The 19,232-nt window shown below is 36.1% G+C and overlaps 1 protein-coding gene and 2 non-coding genes across 3 annotated transcripts; 2 read left to right on the top strand and 1 right to left on the bottom strand.

Annotated features, from left to right (window-relative positions):
• Nucleotides 1–972: 972 nt before the first annotated feature.
• On the bottom strand, nt 973–1,043 carry TRNAG-GCC (transfer RNA glycine (anticodon GCC)). The gene has a single exon. It is a non-coding gene; the product is annotated as a tRNA-Gly (tRNA).
• A 3,107-nt stretch (nt 1,044–4,150) lies between these two features.
• Nucleotides 4,151–5,592, top strand: LOC137723740 (uncharacterized). The gene has a single exon (XR_015961706.1). It is a non-coding gene; the product is annotated as an uncharacterized LOC137723740 (transcript).
• Nucleotides 5,593–12,339: 6,747 nt separating this feature from the next.
• LOC137733511 (uncharacterized) lies at nt 12,340–13,278 on the top strand. The gene is made up of 2 exons (XM_088691954.1): nt 12,340–12,597; nt 12,691–13,278. The coding sequence occupies exons 1-2, from the start codon at nt 12,340–12,342 to the stop codon at nt 13,276–13,278; spliced, it is 846 nt and encodes a 281-aa protein (XP_088548080.1).
• The last annotated feature ends 5,954 nt before the right edge of the window (nt 13,279–19,232 follow it).

Raw genomic sequence — 19,232 nt, 5'->3', positions numbered from 1 at the left:
CAACTGTTTTGGACAACTTGAGACCGCAGCACGGTGTGTCTCATATTGTGGAAATTTTCAGGTCGACGGGCCGATGGCCCACTCCAACAACACCGATACTGTCCCCACTTAACCACCTGCACAATCCTCAGGTGTGGGGTTTTATCACAAAAGGCCTCGGTGTTAATTAGAGAGGGGTATTTCTATTTAAAGCACTTTTCTCTTCTCCCTCTGTCCGATGTGGGACTGGGGGTTCCAACACTCCCCCGCACGTGAGACCCCACTTATGGGTCACACGTGAATTTCCACACATCGGCAACCACGTGGAGCCATGTCGAGACTCACCCAATCACGCGGGGCCAATGGGGACCCACCCAAACACGCATCTTTGGCCTACGTGGACAATCACGCGGGGCCAATGGGGACCCACCCAATCACGTGGCAGTACGGGCCCGTCCCCTTGCTCTGATACCATGTGGAAATTTTCAGGTCGACGGGCCGAGGGCCTACTCCAATAACACCGATACTGTCCCCACTTAACCACCTGCACAATCCTCAGGTGTGGGGTTTTATCACAAAAGGCCTCGGTGTTAATTAGAGAGGGGTATTTCTATTTAAAGCACTCTTCTCTTCTCCCTCTGTCCGATGTGGGACTGGGGGTTCCAACACATATGAATTACAATGTTTATGTCAAATTGTAAGTCACTGTCTGTGCACGGAGGGTGTGTGATTGGATTAGGGTTGCTTGCCTTCATTTTTATAAGTCAGCTCATCGATCGACTGGTGAATGGTGATGGTCAAACCCTAGTAGGGAGTTTCACGTGCGCAGAGGCTCCTCACTGTCAGGAACACACGTGCCTCCAGGCTTCAACTCTCGAGCCAGGCAGATTGAGTTGGTTGCTAAATCTGGATGCAACTTTGTTCGATCAGAAATCTTAGTTGGAAAGTGCCAAAAAAACCAAGACGGATCTAGAAAAAGGTTAAAAAGGGAAGTGCACCAGCCGGGAATCGAACCCGGGTCTGTACCGTGGCAGGGTACTATTCTACCACTAGACCACTGGTGCTTCGTGTTATGAAGGTTAGGATTTGTCACTATTAGTTGTTAACTACTACGAAGTAATTTCATATATAACTACCTTCAGAATTAAGGTGATACAAGTGTGGCTTCTGTCCACAGTTGCAATTTTCTCAATTTAACGAAAGACCATACGATTAAATAGACAAAACATAACTTGATATGATTTCAAACCATCTTTGTGTATAATGTGAGAAAATTAAAACTTAGCGACTTATATAAGGAGTGTTTTAACAAAAAGCCCATGGTACTGTTCATCTTAACGAAAAACAACATTTTTACATTAAAAAGTCAATTCTAGTACTATTCACTTTACCCTGTATTTTGTCTTTATCATTAAAACTCAAAGTTTTCAAGCACTTTTCATTAGTTTTCCTTATTTTAAATTCACTCTAAACTTGAAAAGTGTAAAATATTGTTAATCCAACTGCCAAATAATAGCTTCTTTTATTTTATTTTTATTTTTTTGTAAAAGATCCCTCTACGTATCTAACTCTCCCTTAAGTTTTTTCATAAACAAAAAAAAACAAAAACACTATTTGGCTGCTACAAATTCAGCAGCAACTCCTACTTTTAACTTAATCACATAAGGACATTATCCAAATGTTTATAATTTTAATTATTTGGATACATGTTCGTATGTGATTGGATAGAAGCAGCCAAGTAGTGTTCATCCATACCGTCAAAATAAAAGTTATTAGATAACTCATTATTAATTATCCTCTCGGAGTCATGAAAATTGAAATGACTCAAATGAGCATGGAAGTTTTCCTTCTTCATCTTCCATGATTACCAAATTACCAATCACAAAAAATTGATGACGAGAGTTTTCTTGTGGAACTATCAAATTCATGTTTAACTTTTTTGAAACAACGATGGTTATTAATGATTGTTAGAAGTAGTCATTCAGTTTTAAACTGATCTAGTCTCCTTATGTAATTCTCTTTTTCTTTCTTATACACAGGATATTACTTTTGATAACTAATCCTGGTCGCATTTCCTCGACTCCACCTTCTTCTCATGTCTTGCTCAACCGAACTGCACATCATGAGATGGTGGATGATACCGAAATTGTTCAATTTGGCTTTACTTTAATTATCTCCTAGTTCCTTTGGCTACATTACCTCTTCTTTCTAAGCAATGGTAGTTAATCAAGGGGTGTTAGCTATAGTGTATATGCATGACCATCTAGACCATCTTCAACTCGCAATGGTAAATTTCCATATTTGTTTTTTAGCACTATTTCTTCTCCCAACATTTTTGCACCATGCTAGCACTTGCTCACCAACCACACGACAAGATCAATTTGAACAAATAGTTAATAGGAGTGAGCCATGATCTTTTAATTTTTGCAACATTCAATAGGAGTGAGCCATGATCTTTTAGTTGTTGCAATATTCTTTTCTTTTGTTGTAAAACAAGAGAATGACTCGAATTGATTCTATTAGACGAGTATTTCTTTTTAGGGTGTTAATTTTGCAATTACACTAAAAATTGAGGGTGCATAATGTTATTTATTCTTTTTTTTATTTGATGTTTAATTGAAAAGAGAAATTCGATTCAGTTGGATTATCGTTGAAGATGATTGAGATTAATATATATAATATATATATTTCCGATAAGAAAATTGAAAAGAAATTGAGGCTAAAACAATTGTTCGACAATTCATATAGTTGAGATGCTAAATTTTAGTTGGGAAAAAAACATATGCTAAAATTTGATTTTGGAACTATAAATTTTAGAGGTACTTGTCGATTTGCACTCTAAACTTGTATAGAACTACCAATTTCAGTTCCATACAAGTTCGGAAGGCAAATTGACAAATATACCTAAATTTTAGGATAAATTACATTTTACACCCTCAAGTTTGGGTTCAATAATAACCTCATACAACATCTTTAAAACATTTCAATCTCATACATTAGTTATCATTTTTACATTAGTTATCATTTTATTTTAATTTCATACAACCGTTAAAAAATCTATTAAGTTAGCCGTTAAGTGATGACGTGATAATAGTGAACTCTACAATTTTGGTTTTTGTTAGCATTTTGTGGATTTCAAATCTTTGGGAGGAATTGGAAAAGAAAAGTAGATAGAAAAAAAAAAAAATCAAGGAGAGGAAGAACGGCGTGGGATTGGCGAATTGGAAAAGAAAACAACTAATTTAACAGATTTTTTAACGATTGTATAAAATTGAAACAAAATAATAGCTAATGTATGAGATTGAAATGTTTTAAAGATATTGTATGAGATTACAATTACACCCAAATATGAAGGGTGAAATGTAATTTACCCTAAATTTTAATAGTTAACAATTTGGATTGGAGATGATCATATGGGATCAACCTTCGACACCTCTTGCACAAGATCAAACTCTTGATTTTTGGTTCAACATTCAAGTTCAAGATTTCTTGGTGTGAGCGTTATGATGCGATGCGTTACTACCAATTCACTAATGCAATATTTGTATCCAATTTTGCATTTGTAACATTGAAGATTCTGAGTGCTGGACTTGGCCTATTTCTACGCCTCACCCAACCTCATCACTTCCAACGTATACGCCAGCAATATTTGTATCTATTTATTAATTTTACCATATCTTTCTCATATATCAATTTTGTTCATCTACTCATATTATAGTACATGGACAGACTGATGAATAGCACTTTGTGACGAGTACACCAATAAATTTTTGAAATGTACCAACAATTAATGTTAGAATATACAACAACAATTTTATAATCCCATGAGATTTCCGGGAAAAGTTCTTTTGCTTTACTGCTTAATCCTAATTATCGTACTTCAAGATTTAATTAAGTACCGGTTTGGTACTGAGATGATTTTATAAAAAGTAAATATAAAAAAAAACTAAACTCAAAAAAGTGTTTGGTAAACACTGAAAAACAGCTTATTCTCATAGTTTTGGGTAAAAAAAAAACTAAAAACATGAAGTAACAAAAATGAGTTTATTCTCATAACACAACAGAAACAGTTTTTTTTCAAAACACAACAGCGTGAAAAAAAGTGAGCTAAATTTCAATATATTACCGGCCCACAGATTGTTAAGGGCCCGAAAGATAAGCCCAAGATTTATCGATGAGCCGGTCCGGGTCGGGTTGTTTCCCTACTCCCTCGTCCAAAATGCTAAGAAAACCAACCGCCACAAATTTGGAAACTCCACTCCACAGTGGAACACAGTGGCTCCGCTGCCCTCACTTCCCGCCATCTTCTTCCTGCGTTCCAATCTCTGCAAACCCTAACTTCAATTCTCCAATTTCCCCCTATTTCTCCACTCAATCCCTAATTCGTTTCCCAAAAGCAGCGCCTCTCGTTCTCCAATGCCTTAACGTCCCCAACCCCTCTCTTCCTCCACACGGAGCTCTCCCACCTCTCCCTCCAATCCCTAACTCTAATACCCAAACCCATGATAATCCGGATGGGCGGCGGGCCCAGAACCTTCCCCGGCGGCGTATCCAAGTGGCAGTGGAAGCGCATGCAGGCGAAAAAAGCCAAGCAGCTCCTCAAGGCGCGCCTCTGCCGCGAGCGCCAAATCTACGAGATGCGAAAGAGGGCCGAGCTCAAAGCCGCCGTGTACGAGCTCGAGCGGCCATGGGAGGTTGTTGAGAAAGCTCCGAACTTGTTCTCTGTCAGCGCCGACGAGCAAGTCAAGGTCTTGGCGGATAGGTTTCAGAAGCCTGGTGGGTTCGATTTGTGGACGGAGAGGGACGGCCCGCAGCTGTTTCATACCATGGAGGACTTACCCTCCGCGAGGTTTTTCCCCAAAGGGGTTGTTCTTAGTGTGAGGCCGTATAAAAGGATTTCTGGGCCGGAGGAATTGGAGAGTTTGGAGCTTGAAGATGAAGGATTTGGAGGAGCTGAGGAATTGGGAGATGGGTTTAAGGGTAAGGGGAAATTGGGAAGTGGGTCGTTCGATTTAGAGGAATCAAATGGGGAGGGTTTGAATCTGAAACATGCTTACGATGGCAGAGTGGTGAAGAAGGGGAGGAATAGGAGAAATTCTAAGTAGTCCCACAATGCGCGGTGCAGAAGCTGGTTCTGATAGGAAACAGAGAGGACAGAGTCCAACAAGAAAGACTCGGAGTAGTAAGCGAAATGGTTCAGTATCTGAATTTTTTGATATGAGCTTGGAGCAAGATGGAAGCTATGAACTTAGAGAGCATAACGGCAAACCATGAATTTTATGCTCATAAGTTGGTCTGGCAAGAGCCATCTGCATAGAATTAATTGAGTGTCAACTGGATGATCCTAAGAACTTGTAAAATGACATAGAAGAATCAGTTTTGGTGATCATGTATATCTCTTGTTTGCGTTAGCGTTTGATGAAAGATCGTGATTCAGGAAAAGGGCATCAGTCTCCCAAACTGTATGTATATTAGTGTATATTTATGTTCTGCAGTTATCTTATGCTGAATTAGTTGAATAACAATCTAATTTTAGTCAAAGTATATAACAATACCTTATCTATAAATCGATTGTAATGTGCCTAAGCATTATATTGGTTTGTTTTCACATGATTTGGTTGATATTTTCGGTGGATGCTCTTATTGGTACAATACTTGAAACTTAAGCCAGAAGGAAACTTTAAACTTAACCATGCGTCACTCGGTCATATTAAATAAATTTCTCATATAGATGATGTTCGATGCTCACTTGATGAGTTGATGTGCGTATTTCATTTACATGCTCAGCAATTGTACCACCCGCACCCACACAATAACACCCACTAACATGCTAGAGATGTTTGTTTTTTTTTTCTCTTTAGTCTACATGATGCTTGTTATACATGATTTCTCAATAAACCCAATGGCAGCTTATTTAGAACTGCAGTTCAATGTTACATTTTAAGAAGATTGATGTGCTCTTTAGAAAAAGAAAGAATGTTATGACATGTTACGAGTGATGATTGATGAACCACACAGGTGGTAGATATTAGCATTTCTCTTCCTTATTTTCGTGGAATCTGAAGCCTACAGATATCGTCACCACAGATTGACCACAGTTAAACCATTAAAATTGACAAATTGTCTATTGGTGGACATATTGCATAAAGAATATTGTTCAGTATGAAGATATGGTTATCCCAACCATATATTTGGCTCAAAGGATATCTCAGAGCACTGAAACCGTGATGATTTCATTGTAAAGTAGTTTTTATTTGAGGTTTATGTCCTCTTTTAATCATGGGAGAACATTTTTTGACATGGATATGAATAGGCTTCTCATGATTTTGGGTTTGACATGGATATGAATAGGCTTCTCATGATTTTGGGCCACACCAGTTCTTTTTGCCCATTGTTTTTCTCATGTCGAGTTCCCTTCTGGATAATTTAGTCAATGTTGATTTAATTGATTACTTTAGATGATAGAGCCACTTTGGAATCGATCATTTGCCTGCGGTTGTCTAGTGGACTAGGTGGGTGGTACAAATAGGTATTCAATGAAGAGAGTACCTACAGAACTGTTGACACATTTGAAAGGATGATGCTGGTGCTGGAAATGATGATGCATTTGAAATGTTTATTTGTAGTTTATTTGAATATGTACCCCATTGCTTCCTGGTTTTCCCACATGATGCTAGTAAATACATCTGGAAGTCACAATCAATGTTTTAAAAGGCTTGCTGCAGGGCACGCCTAGGCGCTCTGTGAGGCTGGGCTTGAGTGTTGCTGCCTCTGTTTTGAGGGAGTGGGCGGAAGGCATCACCAGAGCTGCCAGAAGGCGTGCCTTAGGGGATTTTATTTTTTTTTTTAATTTTATTTATTTATTTATTTTTGTGTTTTTTTTTACTCCCAAACCCATATTTTGGGTAGGGTTTTAACTGTCTCGTACCTCTTCCTTGCACTATCATCTCTCTGCATTTTTTTTTTTCTAATTTTTTTTATTTTATATAATGGATGTGTGTGCTGTATGTGTTCATTGTTATATGTGTGCTCATTGTGCTTTTCATCCTCTATTATATATAAAATATAATATAATATATGTATATATGTGTATATGTATTTGTAATATATTTGTGTGCTAAGGGTGTTTTAATGTAATATATGTATACACTCAGTGTATATATTAAAAAATTTAGGTCTTGTGAGGCGCCTAGGCTGGGCTATCCCTCAAACGCCTCGCCCACGTCTCATGCTTTTAATACATTGGTCACAATTGTATTTTCTATTTCTTGGGTCACAATTGCATTTGAGAAAGACGGTAGGCTTGAAAACTGAAAGAGAAATACAGATACTCCAGGGTTCTAAGATTTCTCGAAGCTTGATGAGTTTTTACGTCACATTTACCTTGTCACAGAGCTTGAAAGGTTTGTGCATATACTATGTTATCACCTATCGATGTTCTCTGTGGATTTACTTTCTGTCATACCTTACATTGTAGTTGATTAAATTCTCTGTCATATTATTCCCATCGATGCGTGTATAGTTGAACGCTTACCAGGATGCATCAATTTTATCAGGAGCGTCGTCCTTATCCATCCTGATCTGTACGTTCAGTCACAATCCATACTTTCTGGGAATGTTAGATATAGCTCCACCCATAAGTTGATGCCTGAAATCTCCTCAAGCATTCAAAGTTTTCAATATAACAAAGGTCAGATTTAGCAATCATGTCTAGAAGCACCACTTGCCTAACGCGGTCAACCTCCACACATTATACCCTCGAATCCGTCTTTAGTGGATTCTATCTTATTAGTGAAATTCTGTAATCATTAATGTGAAGATCTGATTTGGATGATGGAATAATTGAGGATTAGTTTGCTGACTTTTGGTGTTTAGTTTGTAGTTTGCAGATAAGAAATCGACGTAACTGAGTCGTGATTGCGTCTGTTCTTTTACTTTGATGTTAACTTCATTTCTCCACGCCTGTTTTGGAAACGTTTGAGTTTGTTCAGATAAATTCAAATGAAAACTGAAATGAGAACACAAAACTAACAACGCTTAAAAGGAGGTCCACAGGGACACCCCAAAGGCCCATACAAAACTCTAAAACCAGGGAAGACAAAAAAGAAAGAACCCCGCCGCTGCGCCGGTAGCCACAACGGAAACTGGCCAGCCACCGTCCAGGTCGCCACAATGAATCTCAATTGTTGAATTGGTTATAATCATATAACGGTGACATATTAATCAAAGCAAAATGATGGGGAGACCAAATTTGCAAACCAAATTATGCGTCACCAATAGAGAATTAGCACGTTAATTAATACCTAAGTACTAATCCAATCATTAAAATCCACATCATTTGGCTTATAAAATTCAGTTTAGAAATTTGGTCTTCCTACATTACCATTGATCAAATACTGACGACATTATCAATTAAATAGTTTATCAAGTATGTTTTAAGATTGTTGAACTGTTTATACAAATTTATATTGAATTCATTGAAATGAAATATATATCTAGTTTCGGTTCTGATTTGATAATTACATGCTTATTAGGACCAACATTAGAGAGACTAAATTTTGTAAACTAAATAATGTGGTTGTTGATGATTAAATTATTACTTAAGTGTTGATTACCGTATTTATTTTTTATTAATGACACATCATTTAATTTGTAAAATTAATTTAAAATTTTAGTCTACCTACCATTGGGGAAAGCTGCCAAAAAGAGCTTGGAGTAATGTTGGCGTATAGGTAATGTATGTTGGAACTTGGAAGCATTCAAAGAGACGATGACTCCTCAATCAAAACTTGACAACATGTTTAAAATATGCATACTATTTCTTAGCAATCAACTTTTATGAAGACACTGACAATACGTTTCAAATTAACAAAAAAAAAAAAAAAAAAAAAAAAAAAAGCAAATTGTCTGAATAAATCCACCTTTAGTCACTCTCCTTTTAATTTTACTTTAATCACTGTCTAGTTGAATTTGATAAAGCTTCTACAAATTCATTGGTTTTTTTTCTTTTCTTATTTTTTTTGTTTTTTTTAACAAATAATATTATCTACATTAAGGAATGATGGGTTGGGTTTAGCCTTACAATTGACTAATAATAATGTAGTTTAAATTCGCATTTGGCGAGAATCGAACCTAAAACCTCTCACTTACAAGTGAACAGGAATACCACTAAACCTCAGTTAAATAAGGTCAATTCACACGAGGTGGATCGTCCTAGTGGTTAAGTCTTTTTTTTTTTTTTTTTTGACTTATTGCGTCCTCAGTTCAAACTTTCTCCATTCTCTTGATGTAAAATATATATTGTAATCAACAAATTAGGTCAACTTAGACTTTTTCGTTTATAAATTGTCAAAAATAACATTATAATTAAAATTTTGCACCATTGGCCTCCCCATCAGTCTACCTTTTAATATTGATTGGGGAGGTAATTTTCACACTTTTACTTATTTTTTATCATCAAATTAAATAAATCAAACAAAAACAAACAGACATGTTTAATTAAGGACGTGTAAGAGCATAAAAAAGTGTTAGTTTATCCTTTCTTTAATTGCTGAAGTGTACTAACAGAGGTCATATATTTCAAACTATACTTCCTGCTAAAATATTTGAATTGTGATAAATTTAAAAATAAATTAGGTTTCCATCCCTCATTTCTTTCTCATTAAGTGAAACTTTATTTCTTTTTCATTTTCTGATCAAATTCTCTTGACTTTTCTTCATGTTATTATTTGAATATTAAATTATTTACAAGTCATCATGTGTTAATATTAAAAATAAAAAACTTATTAATTATTTCCAAATTCAATTTTTAGTATTTTTTCATATATTTCTGTTTATAATTTGTAACTTTTTTTTTTAATTTCTACCAATATTCTTTTTAGTTTTTTATTTTGTCGAATATTCTTTTTAGTTTTTTTTTTTACTCATAATTCTGAATTTTAATATATACTCATATTTGTTATTTAATTTGTACACTTTTTTTTTTTGTGAATGTACCCATGCTGATTATATTTATTTTTTTATGTTTTAAATATATCAATAGTTATTTTTAAAAATATATTAAAAATTATGTGGGTATATTATTTTTTTGGTAAAACTATGTGAAAAATAATATTACTCTTAATGGAGGTCCACAGGGACGAGAAAAACTTGTATGGGGCTTGGCTTGCCACTAGACTTCGCTGAATGGCACTACAATCCACTTAAAACTTGCCACGTGGCAAGTCTTAAATATATTCTTTTATCATTCTTTTATATTTAAAATTTTTATAATTATTTTTTTAATTAATTAATATATTATATATATTAATGTTATGTTTCCTTTTTTATTTTTTTTCCCCCTATTTTTTTTCTTCCCAAATCCCCCCCCCCCTTCCCACACTTTTGTTTTGCCGTAGGTCATAGGACTCCCTCCCCTTTCTTTCTTTCCCATTTTCATTTCTTTCTTTCTTTAAATAAAATAAAAAAAAGTTATGCACCCACTCCAAGTTTATCATGGAAAGCAACCAAGTATCTGTAAGCTTCAGCGTTTGAATGCACCACCATTCTGATACCCTAATTCATATTATAAATATAAAAAATCCAAAAAACCTCACCCGAACCCAAAAACCCCCAATTAAAAGAAAAGAAAATAACCCTACTACATCTATATATGTGGATTATTCATGTCACATGATCAAAGCAACTATTGTATAAAGAAAGAAAAAAAACTTGCAGATTCTTAGTTTCTTTCCATGATAAAATTGGAGTGGGTGTAGAACTTTATTTCTTTTTTTTTAAAAAAAAAAAGAAAGAAAGAAACGAAACTGGGAAAGAAAGAAAGGGGAGAGAGTACTGAAACCTAAGATCTACGACAAAATCGGAATGGTGGTGCATTCAGACGCTGAAGCTTACAGATACTTGGTTACTTTCCATGATAAATTTGGAGTGGGTGCATAACTTTTTTTTATTTTATTTAAAGAAAGAAAGAAATGAAACTGGGAAAGAAAGAAAGGGGAGGGAGTCCTATGACCTACGGCAAAACAAAAGTGTGGGAAGGGGGGGGATTTGGGAAGAAAAAAAATAGGGGGAAAGAAATAAAAAAGGAAACATAACATTAATATATATAATATATTAATTAGTTAAAAAATTATAAATATAAAAGAATGATAAAATAATATATTTAAGACTTGCCACGTGGTAAGTTTTAAGTGGATTGTAGTGCCATTCAATGAAATCTAATGGCAAACCAAATCCCATACAAGCTTTTCTCCACAGGGACACCTCAAGGGCCCACACAAAACTCTAAAACCAGAGAACACAAAAACGAAAGAACCCCTGCTGATGGACGAGTAGTGCTGCCGCCGCTGTAGCCACAAACTGGCCAGCCACTGTCCAAGTCGCCACAATGTATTATTTATTTTGTAAATTTAATTTAAATTTTTTATCTACGTGAGAAGTTGCCAAAAAGATCTTGGAGTAATGTTGCCATATTGCTAATGTATGTTGGAACTTGGAAGCATTCAAAGGGACAATGACTCCTCAGCCAGTTGCTTTACAACATGTTTAAATTATGCATACTATTTTTTAGCAATTAACTTTTATCAAGGGACTGACAATATTTCAAATAAAAAAAAAATCTGAATAAATCAACCGTTTGTCACTCTCCTTTTAATTTTAGCTAATCACTGACTGGTTGAATTTGATAAAGCTTGAACTTAATGGTCTACAAAATTCATAGTTAAATAAGATCAATTCACAAGTGGCGGATCGTCCTAGTGAAAATGCCTTATATTTTAACTCATTGTGTACTGAGTTCAAATTCTCTTCATTCCTTTTAGTTTAGAATATCTATTGTGATCCATAAATTAGATCAATTACACTTTATCGTTTATAAATTGACAAAAATAAGATTATAATTGAAATTTTTGCACCATTGGCCTCTCCGTCAGTCCAACCTTTTAATAATGATAGGAGATGTGATTTTCACATTCTTTTTAGCTTCTCACACGCTTCTATTTATTTTTTGTTATCAAATTAAATCAATTAAACAAAAATAAACATATATTGGAAGAAAGCATACTTTTACTTTTCCATGTTTCCTTCCATGTTTACTTTTCCATGTTTCCTTCCATGTTTTATGCTTCCATGTTTCATGCTTTGTTTTTTCCTTTTTTATGTTTTGCTTTTCCTTGTTTTCGGCTCCTCCCGTTTCTTTTCCTTGCTCATTTATATGAGCTTTCCTTGTAATTGGTTTCATACAATTTCACACAATACAAATATAGACATTCAAAATTCAATATGGTATCAGAGCAGTGACCCTAACCGGCCTGTCTCTGTGGTGTTCTCTTGAGAGATTTGTGAGCTTCTTGTCCTTCAATCATGGCTGAAGAAAGCTTAGTAAATTCGGAAGGAGACGGCTTTCATGCTACTCCACCATCAACACACTCAGATATTGATATCAACCCAAATCAACGTCTTAGTTCTGTCTTGCTAAATGAGTTTAACTATCTTCCATGGGAGAGAGCAGTTTCTCTTGCTCTGGGAGGACGATCAAAGCTTGGTTATGTTAATGGTGCTATTCCAATGCCTGAGACTACCTCACCGGAGTATGATGCTTGGCTATGCAAAGACCAGTTGGTCATGTCGTGGCTACTCAATTCCATGGATCGTAAGATTGCAGAAATTTTTAGCTATGCTGAATCCTCCATGACTCTTTGGAAAAATCTCAAGGAAATGTATGGAAATCAGAACAATGCGGCTAGAGTGTTTCAGTTAAAGAAGGACATTCCTGGTTTGCAACAGGAAGGGAAGCCATTTGTGCAACATCTTGGAAAGCTGACCACTATGTGGAACGAGCTGAATGTGTATCGACCACACACCATCGACGCTGCTGTGCTAACTAAAAGAGCCGAGGAAGACAAAATATTCCAACTCCTAGCAAGCCTGAGCCCTGAATTCGAAGATCTTCGAAGCCATATCCTCATGAATCCCGACCTGCCTTCTTTTTCAAGTGTGTGTGCCACAATTCAAAGAGAAGAGGTTCGAAGGAAAGTCATGACCTTGGACATGAAGGCAAATATACCAGAAGCTAGGGCTTACTTCTCTAACCAAAAACTTGGTGAGGAGAGAGGCTACAAAGGAAAGAAAACTGGCTTAAAATGTAGCCATTGTGATGCTGGTGGGCACTCAAGAAACCGATGCTGGATTCTTCATCCAGAATTAAAACCAAAGTTTCCTAGGGATAACAAAGGTGTCTCGAAAGGCTCGTACAACCCTTCTTACAAGGCAAATCATGTTGCCACAACTTCTTCTGATTGAGCACTGAAGTTCACCACTAATCCAGCTGCACTGATTAACGAGTTTGCTATGTTTCTTCACAAGAAACAAGGTCTTGGAGATAGTGAAGGACCACTAAATCAGTGTGACAACAATCAAACTGCACTACTAGGACAGTTTGCTGACTTCCTGGCTGGAAATGAAGGCGTGGTACAAAGGGACATCCCAGGTATCTTACACTCCTTCTCAACTGCTCTCAACATTGGTAATGTGCATGATTATTGGATTATAGATTCTGGAGCCACTGATCATATGACTAACAAGTCTACAAACTTGCATAAATTTGAAAAATTTTCTTTTCCATCCCAAGTGTCAGTTGCCAATGGAAAAAATGCTATGGTTGTGGGAAAAGGAAAAATACATTTGATCTCAAGTGATGTCGAGTCTGAGGCTCTTTATGTTCCCTCATTCCCTTTTCAACTTTTATCTGTTAGCAAGATCACAAACTCATTAAATTGTCTTGCCATTTTCTCTCCCAAAAATGTGATCTTTCAGGATGTAGTCACCAAGAAGACGATTGGTGAAGGATTTTTCTTAAATGGTCTCTACTATCTTTCCAAGCATATTCAAGTTCCCAAGGTTTTTCAAGTCACTTCAAGCTTAGCTCAAGAACAACAACTTTGGCACCAACGTCTAGCACATCCTTCTGAAAAAGTTTTATCCACCTTGTTCCCAAATATGTGCAAAGTTACAAGTCCTTGTGATGTTTGTCATTTTTCTAAGTTTACTAGATTACCATTTACTTCCTCTTTGTCTAGGGCTAGTAACCCTTTTGAAATTGTGCATTCCGATGTTTGGGGACCAACTATAGAGTCTTTTGATGGATACAAATATTTTGTAACTTTTGTGGATGATTTCACAAGGATTACTTGGTTGTATCTTTTGAAATTTAAAAGTGAAGTGATGGAAGTTTTTCAAGATTTTCATAGACTTGTGGCCACCCAATTTGCTTCAAAAATTCATATTTTACGATCAGATAACGACACAGAATATATGTCTCATAACATGTCACACTACTTGAGCACGCATGGTATATTACACCAAACAAGCTGTGTTGGAACACCTCAACAAAATGGGGTGGCCGAGAGGAAGAATAGAGATCTACTTGAGAAGACTAGAGCTCTTATGTTTCACATGAATGTGCCTAAGAAGTTTTGGTCTCAATGAGTCCTTACTGCGACATATCTCATCAATAGATTGCCTAGTAAAGTGTTGAATTTTAAATCACCTTATGAGGTCTTGAAAAATAGAAAGATCAACTTTTCCCATTTGAGAGTCTTTGGGTGTACATGCTTTGTTCACATTCAAACTCAAAATCGTGACAAGCTAGACCCAAGGGCTGCCAAATGTGTCTTTCTAGGTTATTCATCTACCCAAAAAGGTTACAAGTGCTATAATTCAACAACTAGAAAAATGGTTGTTTCAAGGGATGTTAAATTTGAAGAACATGTTCCTTACTTTTCACAATCACTGGATTACTCTAGACAGGGGGAGCATTTGATGGACTTATTTCCTTTTCCATATCCAAACGGAGAAGATGCAACATGCACTCCTAGTGATCATGTGCCGGATGATGTTAACCTTCACTCGGTGGAACATCTTGAAGATGAAAACCCTTCCTCATCAGAGATTCACACTGCACCCTCCAGTGATCCTTCCAACCATGATGTTGTTCAAATACCTGTAGTTCAATCTCCTACAGTTCGTCGCAATCCTGCACGAGAGAGGAAACTTCCATCCAAGTTGCATGATTATGTGACCTACACTGCCAGGTATCCCGTGACTGATGTTATTGATTATAGCAAAGTCTCATCTTCTTTTGCTACATTCCTAAGTGCCATTAATGAAGCTCGAGAACCTCAAAGTTTTCAAGAAGCCAATCTTTACAGTGAGTGGAGAAATGTTATGGCAGAGGAGCTTCAAGCTCTCCATGAAAATAACACATGGACTATAGTGAAACTTCCAAAAGGAAAGAAGGCAGTAGGGAGTCGTTGGGTGTACAAAACTAAGTTTCATTCAGATGGCACAATCGAAAGGAATAAGGCTCGCTTGGTTGCTCGAGGTTTTACACAAACCTATGGCGTCGATTATAAAGAGACATTTGCTCCGGTGGCAAAAATGAACACTGTTAGAGTATTGTTGTCGGTTGCAATTAACAATGCATGGCCTCTCTTTCAAATGGATGTTAAAAATGCTTTCCTGCATGGTGAACTTGAAGAAGAGGTTTACATGAAGCTACCCCCAGGTCATCCTCAATCAAACAATCCAGAAATGGTGTGCAAACTCCATAAATCCATTTATGGTCTCAAGCAAAGTCCACGTGCATGGTATGCCAAGCTCAGTCATGTTCTGGAAAGGGTTGGTTTTTGTCGAAGTATTGCGGATTCTTCCCTATTTGTTCGTTCCAGCTTAGTGGGTAAACTAGTTGTGCTCATTTATGTTGATGATCTAATTGTGACAGGTGATAATATGTCAGAGATTAATGCTCTTAAACAGTATCTCAACAACAAGTTTGCTATCAAGGATCTTGGCACTCTCAAATACTTTCTGGGCATCGAGATGGCACACTCTCACAAGGGTTTCTTCCTCAACCAACGCAAGTATGTCATGGATCTTCTTCACGAAGCAAAAATGACAGATTGCAAGCCTGCTCGTACCCCCTTGGATAGCAACTTGAAGCTAAAAACTCACGGTGATCCAGTTCCCAATTTAAGTTACTATCAAAGAATGGTTGGCAAACTCATTTATCTGACTATCACACGTCCTGATATATCATATGATGTCAGCATTGTTAGCCAGTTTATGCACTCTCCAAGCATGGATCATTTGAAGATTGTTCATCATGTGCTACGTTATCTTAAGGGTTCCATTGGTAGAGGAATTCTTATGCGCAACAATAGTTACACTCAGATCTCAGGCTATACCGATGCTGACTGGGCAGGCAATTCTCTCGATCGCAAGTCTACCACTGGGTTTTGTACGTTTGTGGGAGGCAACCTAGTTACCTGGAAAAGCAAGAAACAAAGTGTTGTTGCACGCTCTAATGCAGAGGCAGAGTATCGTGCTATGGCGTCCACTGCTTGTGAACTTATTTGGCTCAAAAGCCTTCTATTGACTTTAGGTTTTCCTCATCAACAACCCATGTCCCTACACTGTGATAATCAGGCCGCGATGCACATTGCATCGAATCCTGTATTCCATGAGCGAACTAAACATTTTGAAGTTGATTGTCACTACGTCAGAAATCAAGTTCAGTCCAAGGTGATCGACACTCACTACACGCGCAGTCATGATCAATTTGCGGATATTTTCACAAAAGGATTACCCTCTGCTGATTTTCAACGTCTTTTGTTCAAGCTTGGATCAATTAATCCCCTTGATCCAGCTTGAGGGGGAGTATTGGAAGAAAGCATACTTTTACTTTTCCATGTTTCCTTCCATGTTTTATGCTTCCATGTTTCATGCTTTGTTTTTTCTTTTTTTATGTTTTGCTTTTCCTTGTTTTCGGCTCCTCCCGTTTCTTTTCCTTGCTCATTTATATGAGCTTTCCTTGTAATTGGTTTCATACAATTTCACACAATACAAATATAGACATTCAAAATTCAATAACATACATGATTAATTAAGGGTGTGTAAGAGCCTTAAAAAGTGCCATTTATCATTTTTAATGACTGAAGTGTACTAGCAGTTGTCATATATTTTGATGATGATAAATCTAAAGGAACTTTAACAAAATATTTATGGTACTGTTCACTTTAATGAAAAACCATATTTTTACACTAAAAAGTTAATCATGATACTATTCATGTTATTCTTTATTTTATTTTTATCATTAAAACTCAAAGTTTTTAAATTTTTTTCATTAATTTTTTTTAAATTTAATGGTCACCATGCAAAGATTTATCATCTGGTAGGTGGCCATGGATGGGCCTGGGGCGTATTCATAAAGGTGTTATCGAAGATTATAAGGGAGTGTTGTTTTATATAACACTCAATGTATCTTGCATCTATTTTTTAAACAAGAAACACGAAGTACGGAAAAAGCAGACCCACAACCGTATTCAATTACGTATTAGGTGTTAATAAAAACACCCATAAAATATACAAAACCATTGATTGGCACAAAAAGACATCCACTTTGGCTCAATACAACAAACTTATTTATTTTTGTTGAAAATATAAATAAGAAATAGGTGAGATGATCTATGTTGCAATACAAAGCGGGGAAGCCTCCGCCCATCGAGGGACCAATCACAGAAATTAGATACCAAGAAAGAAACATGTCAAACACGTTTTACACTAACCCAAAATTTGGTTTAGTGCCGATTCTGTACAAATTCTGCAGTTCGTATAGTCAAACTATACAAGAATCGTAGTTGAACTGAAACACTCTGATAAATGCAAAGCTCACGTCTTTACACTGTTGTCTCTTTCATGAAGCCAAAATTCATCCCACTAGCAACGTGAACGTGTTAATTTCAAGAAAAAGGGGGTATATATATTACACATGCATATTGTTCATGTGCTTGAGCTGTGATTTTCCAAGGACCATCGAATATATTCACAGAAGTCGAATGTTGTACCACTAGTAGCTCAAGTTCCTTTTTGAAAAGAACATGCAGAAACATGCAAAACAATAATATGATATCAACTCTGTATTAAACTAGTTAGTTTCAGAAGGAATATGATGGAGAATAATGGACAAATACAAAAATTAGAAGGTAGGTAAAAAACTAGTTGTTTTTCGTTGGAAAATAGAATTCCACGTCTGGTATATAACAAAATAATGTATAATTAATACATGAGAGTTTCTTCAACTAATATCACTAAGGCATTTTATGTTAAAATTTAACACTTAGCAATATGTGGTTAAACTGAGACAATATACATGATGTTGGTGGTGGACCATGTTGGGCTATAAAGTTTATCATGATATTAGAGCATATTATTATTTTGAATGTGATTCTTTCGAAAGTGATGGGCCGATTTACTCAGTTCAAATTTGCGTTTTTAAGTTGAATTTTCGAAAAATTGCGCTAACTCTAATTTAAGTATAATGAATGGCTGAGCATTTGAAACATTGTGTGGGTTCTAGTAAATGAATGTTGACTGCACCCTTGAAAAGTTACGTTAGTACCAGCCAGTATAATAACCTGACTAGTTCGCAATATGAGAATTGTTTTCCCGTGTGACATTGGACGTTTGATGTTAGTGGTGGACTACGATATGACCATAAAGTTTATGGAGGCAGATTGTTTACCTCTTGTTTGGATGCTTTTCCCATCTTCTCTTATTTGTGCGATCACAGTTAAGTCACGTCAATATTTTATATTCTTATTATTTTTTATTTTATTATATCTATTAAAAAATTAATATAAAATATTAAAATGGCGTAACCATAATCGCACAACATAGAAAAGAATGAAAATAACATCCAAGAGGACAGACAATCTGCCTCCGAAGTTTATCGCTTACCAATTAAAGTATGATTTGATCATTGGTCAGCTGCAAAAAGGGTAGAAAGAAATTAAAGAACAGAAAATGACAACAAAACAAACAAAAACACATGGTGCATTGAACCAGGCTGGTTTAATTTTCCATCATATCTTTAACCAAAAAAAAAACAATTTCCATCGTATCTTATCTCGCACGATCCTCTAATCTGAGCACACATACAAACAGAAGAAGGAAGATTACTGTGCTAATTGGGGCAAGCACTGGTTTGTCCCCAAAATGTTTTAAAATTGCCATTCATTTTATTGTTTCTGGGGTGCGAATTATGATGATATGGACGTGCTATGACCACCAATTTGAATCCAATGAGCTGCAGTTGACTTGAACCATACACTAATTAATTAAGTTTGATTTGTGGTTAAGTTTGTTTACAGACTTAATCATTGTCGGCAAACTTTCTCCTTTGCATTTAGTGATTCAAA

The sequence above is a fragment of the Pyrus communis genome, chromosome 4, assembly GCF_041283825.1.
Source record: "Pyrus communis isolate YQ-2024b chromosome 4, ASM4128382v1, whole genome shotgun sequence".
NCBI lineage: Eukaryota > Viridiplantae > Streptophyta > Magnoliopsida > Rosales > Rosaceae > Pyrus > Pyrus communis.
The sequence above is the reverse complement of the archived record's forward strand: the minus strand, read 5'-3'. Positions and strand labels throughout refer to the sequence as shown.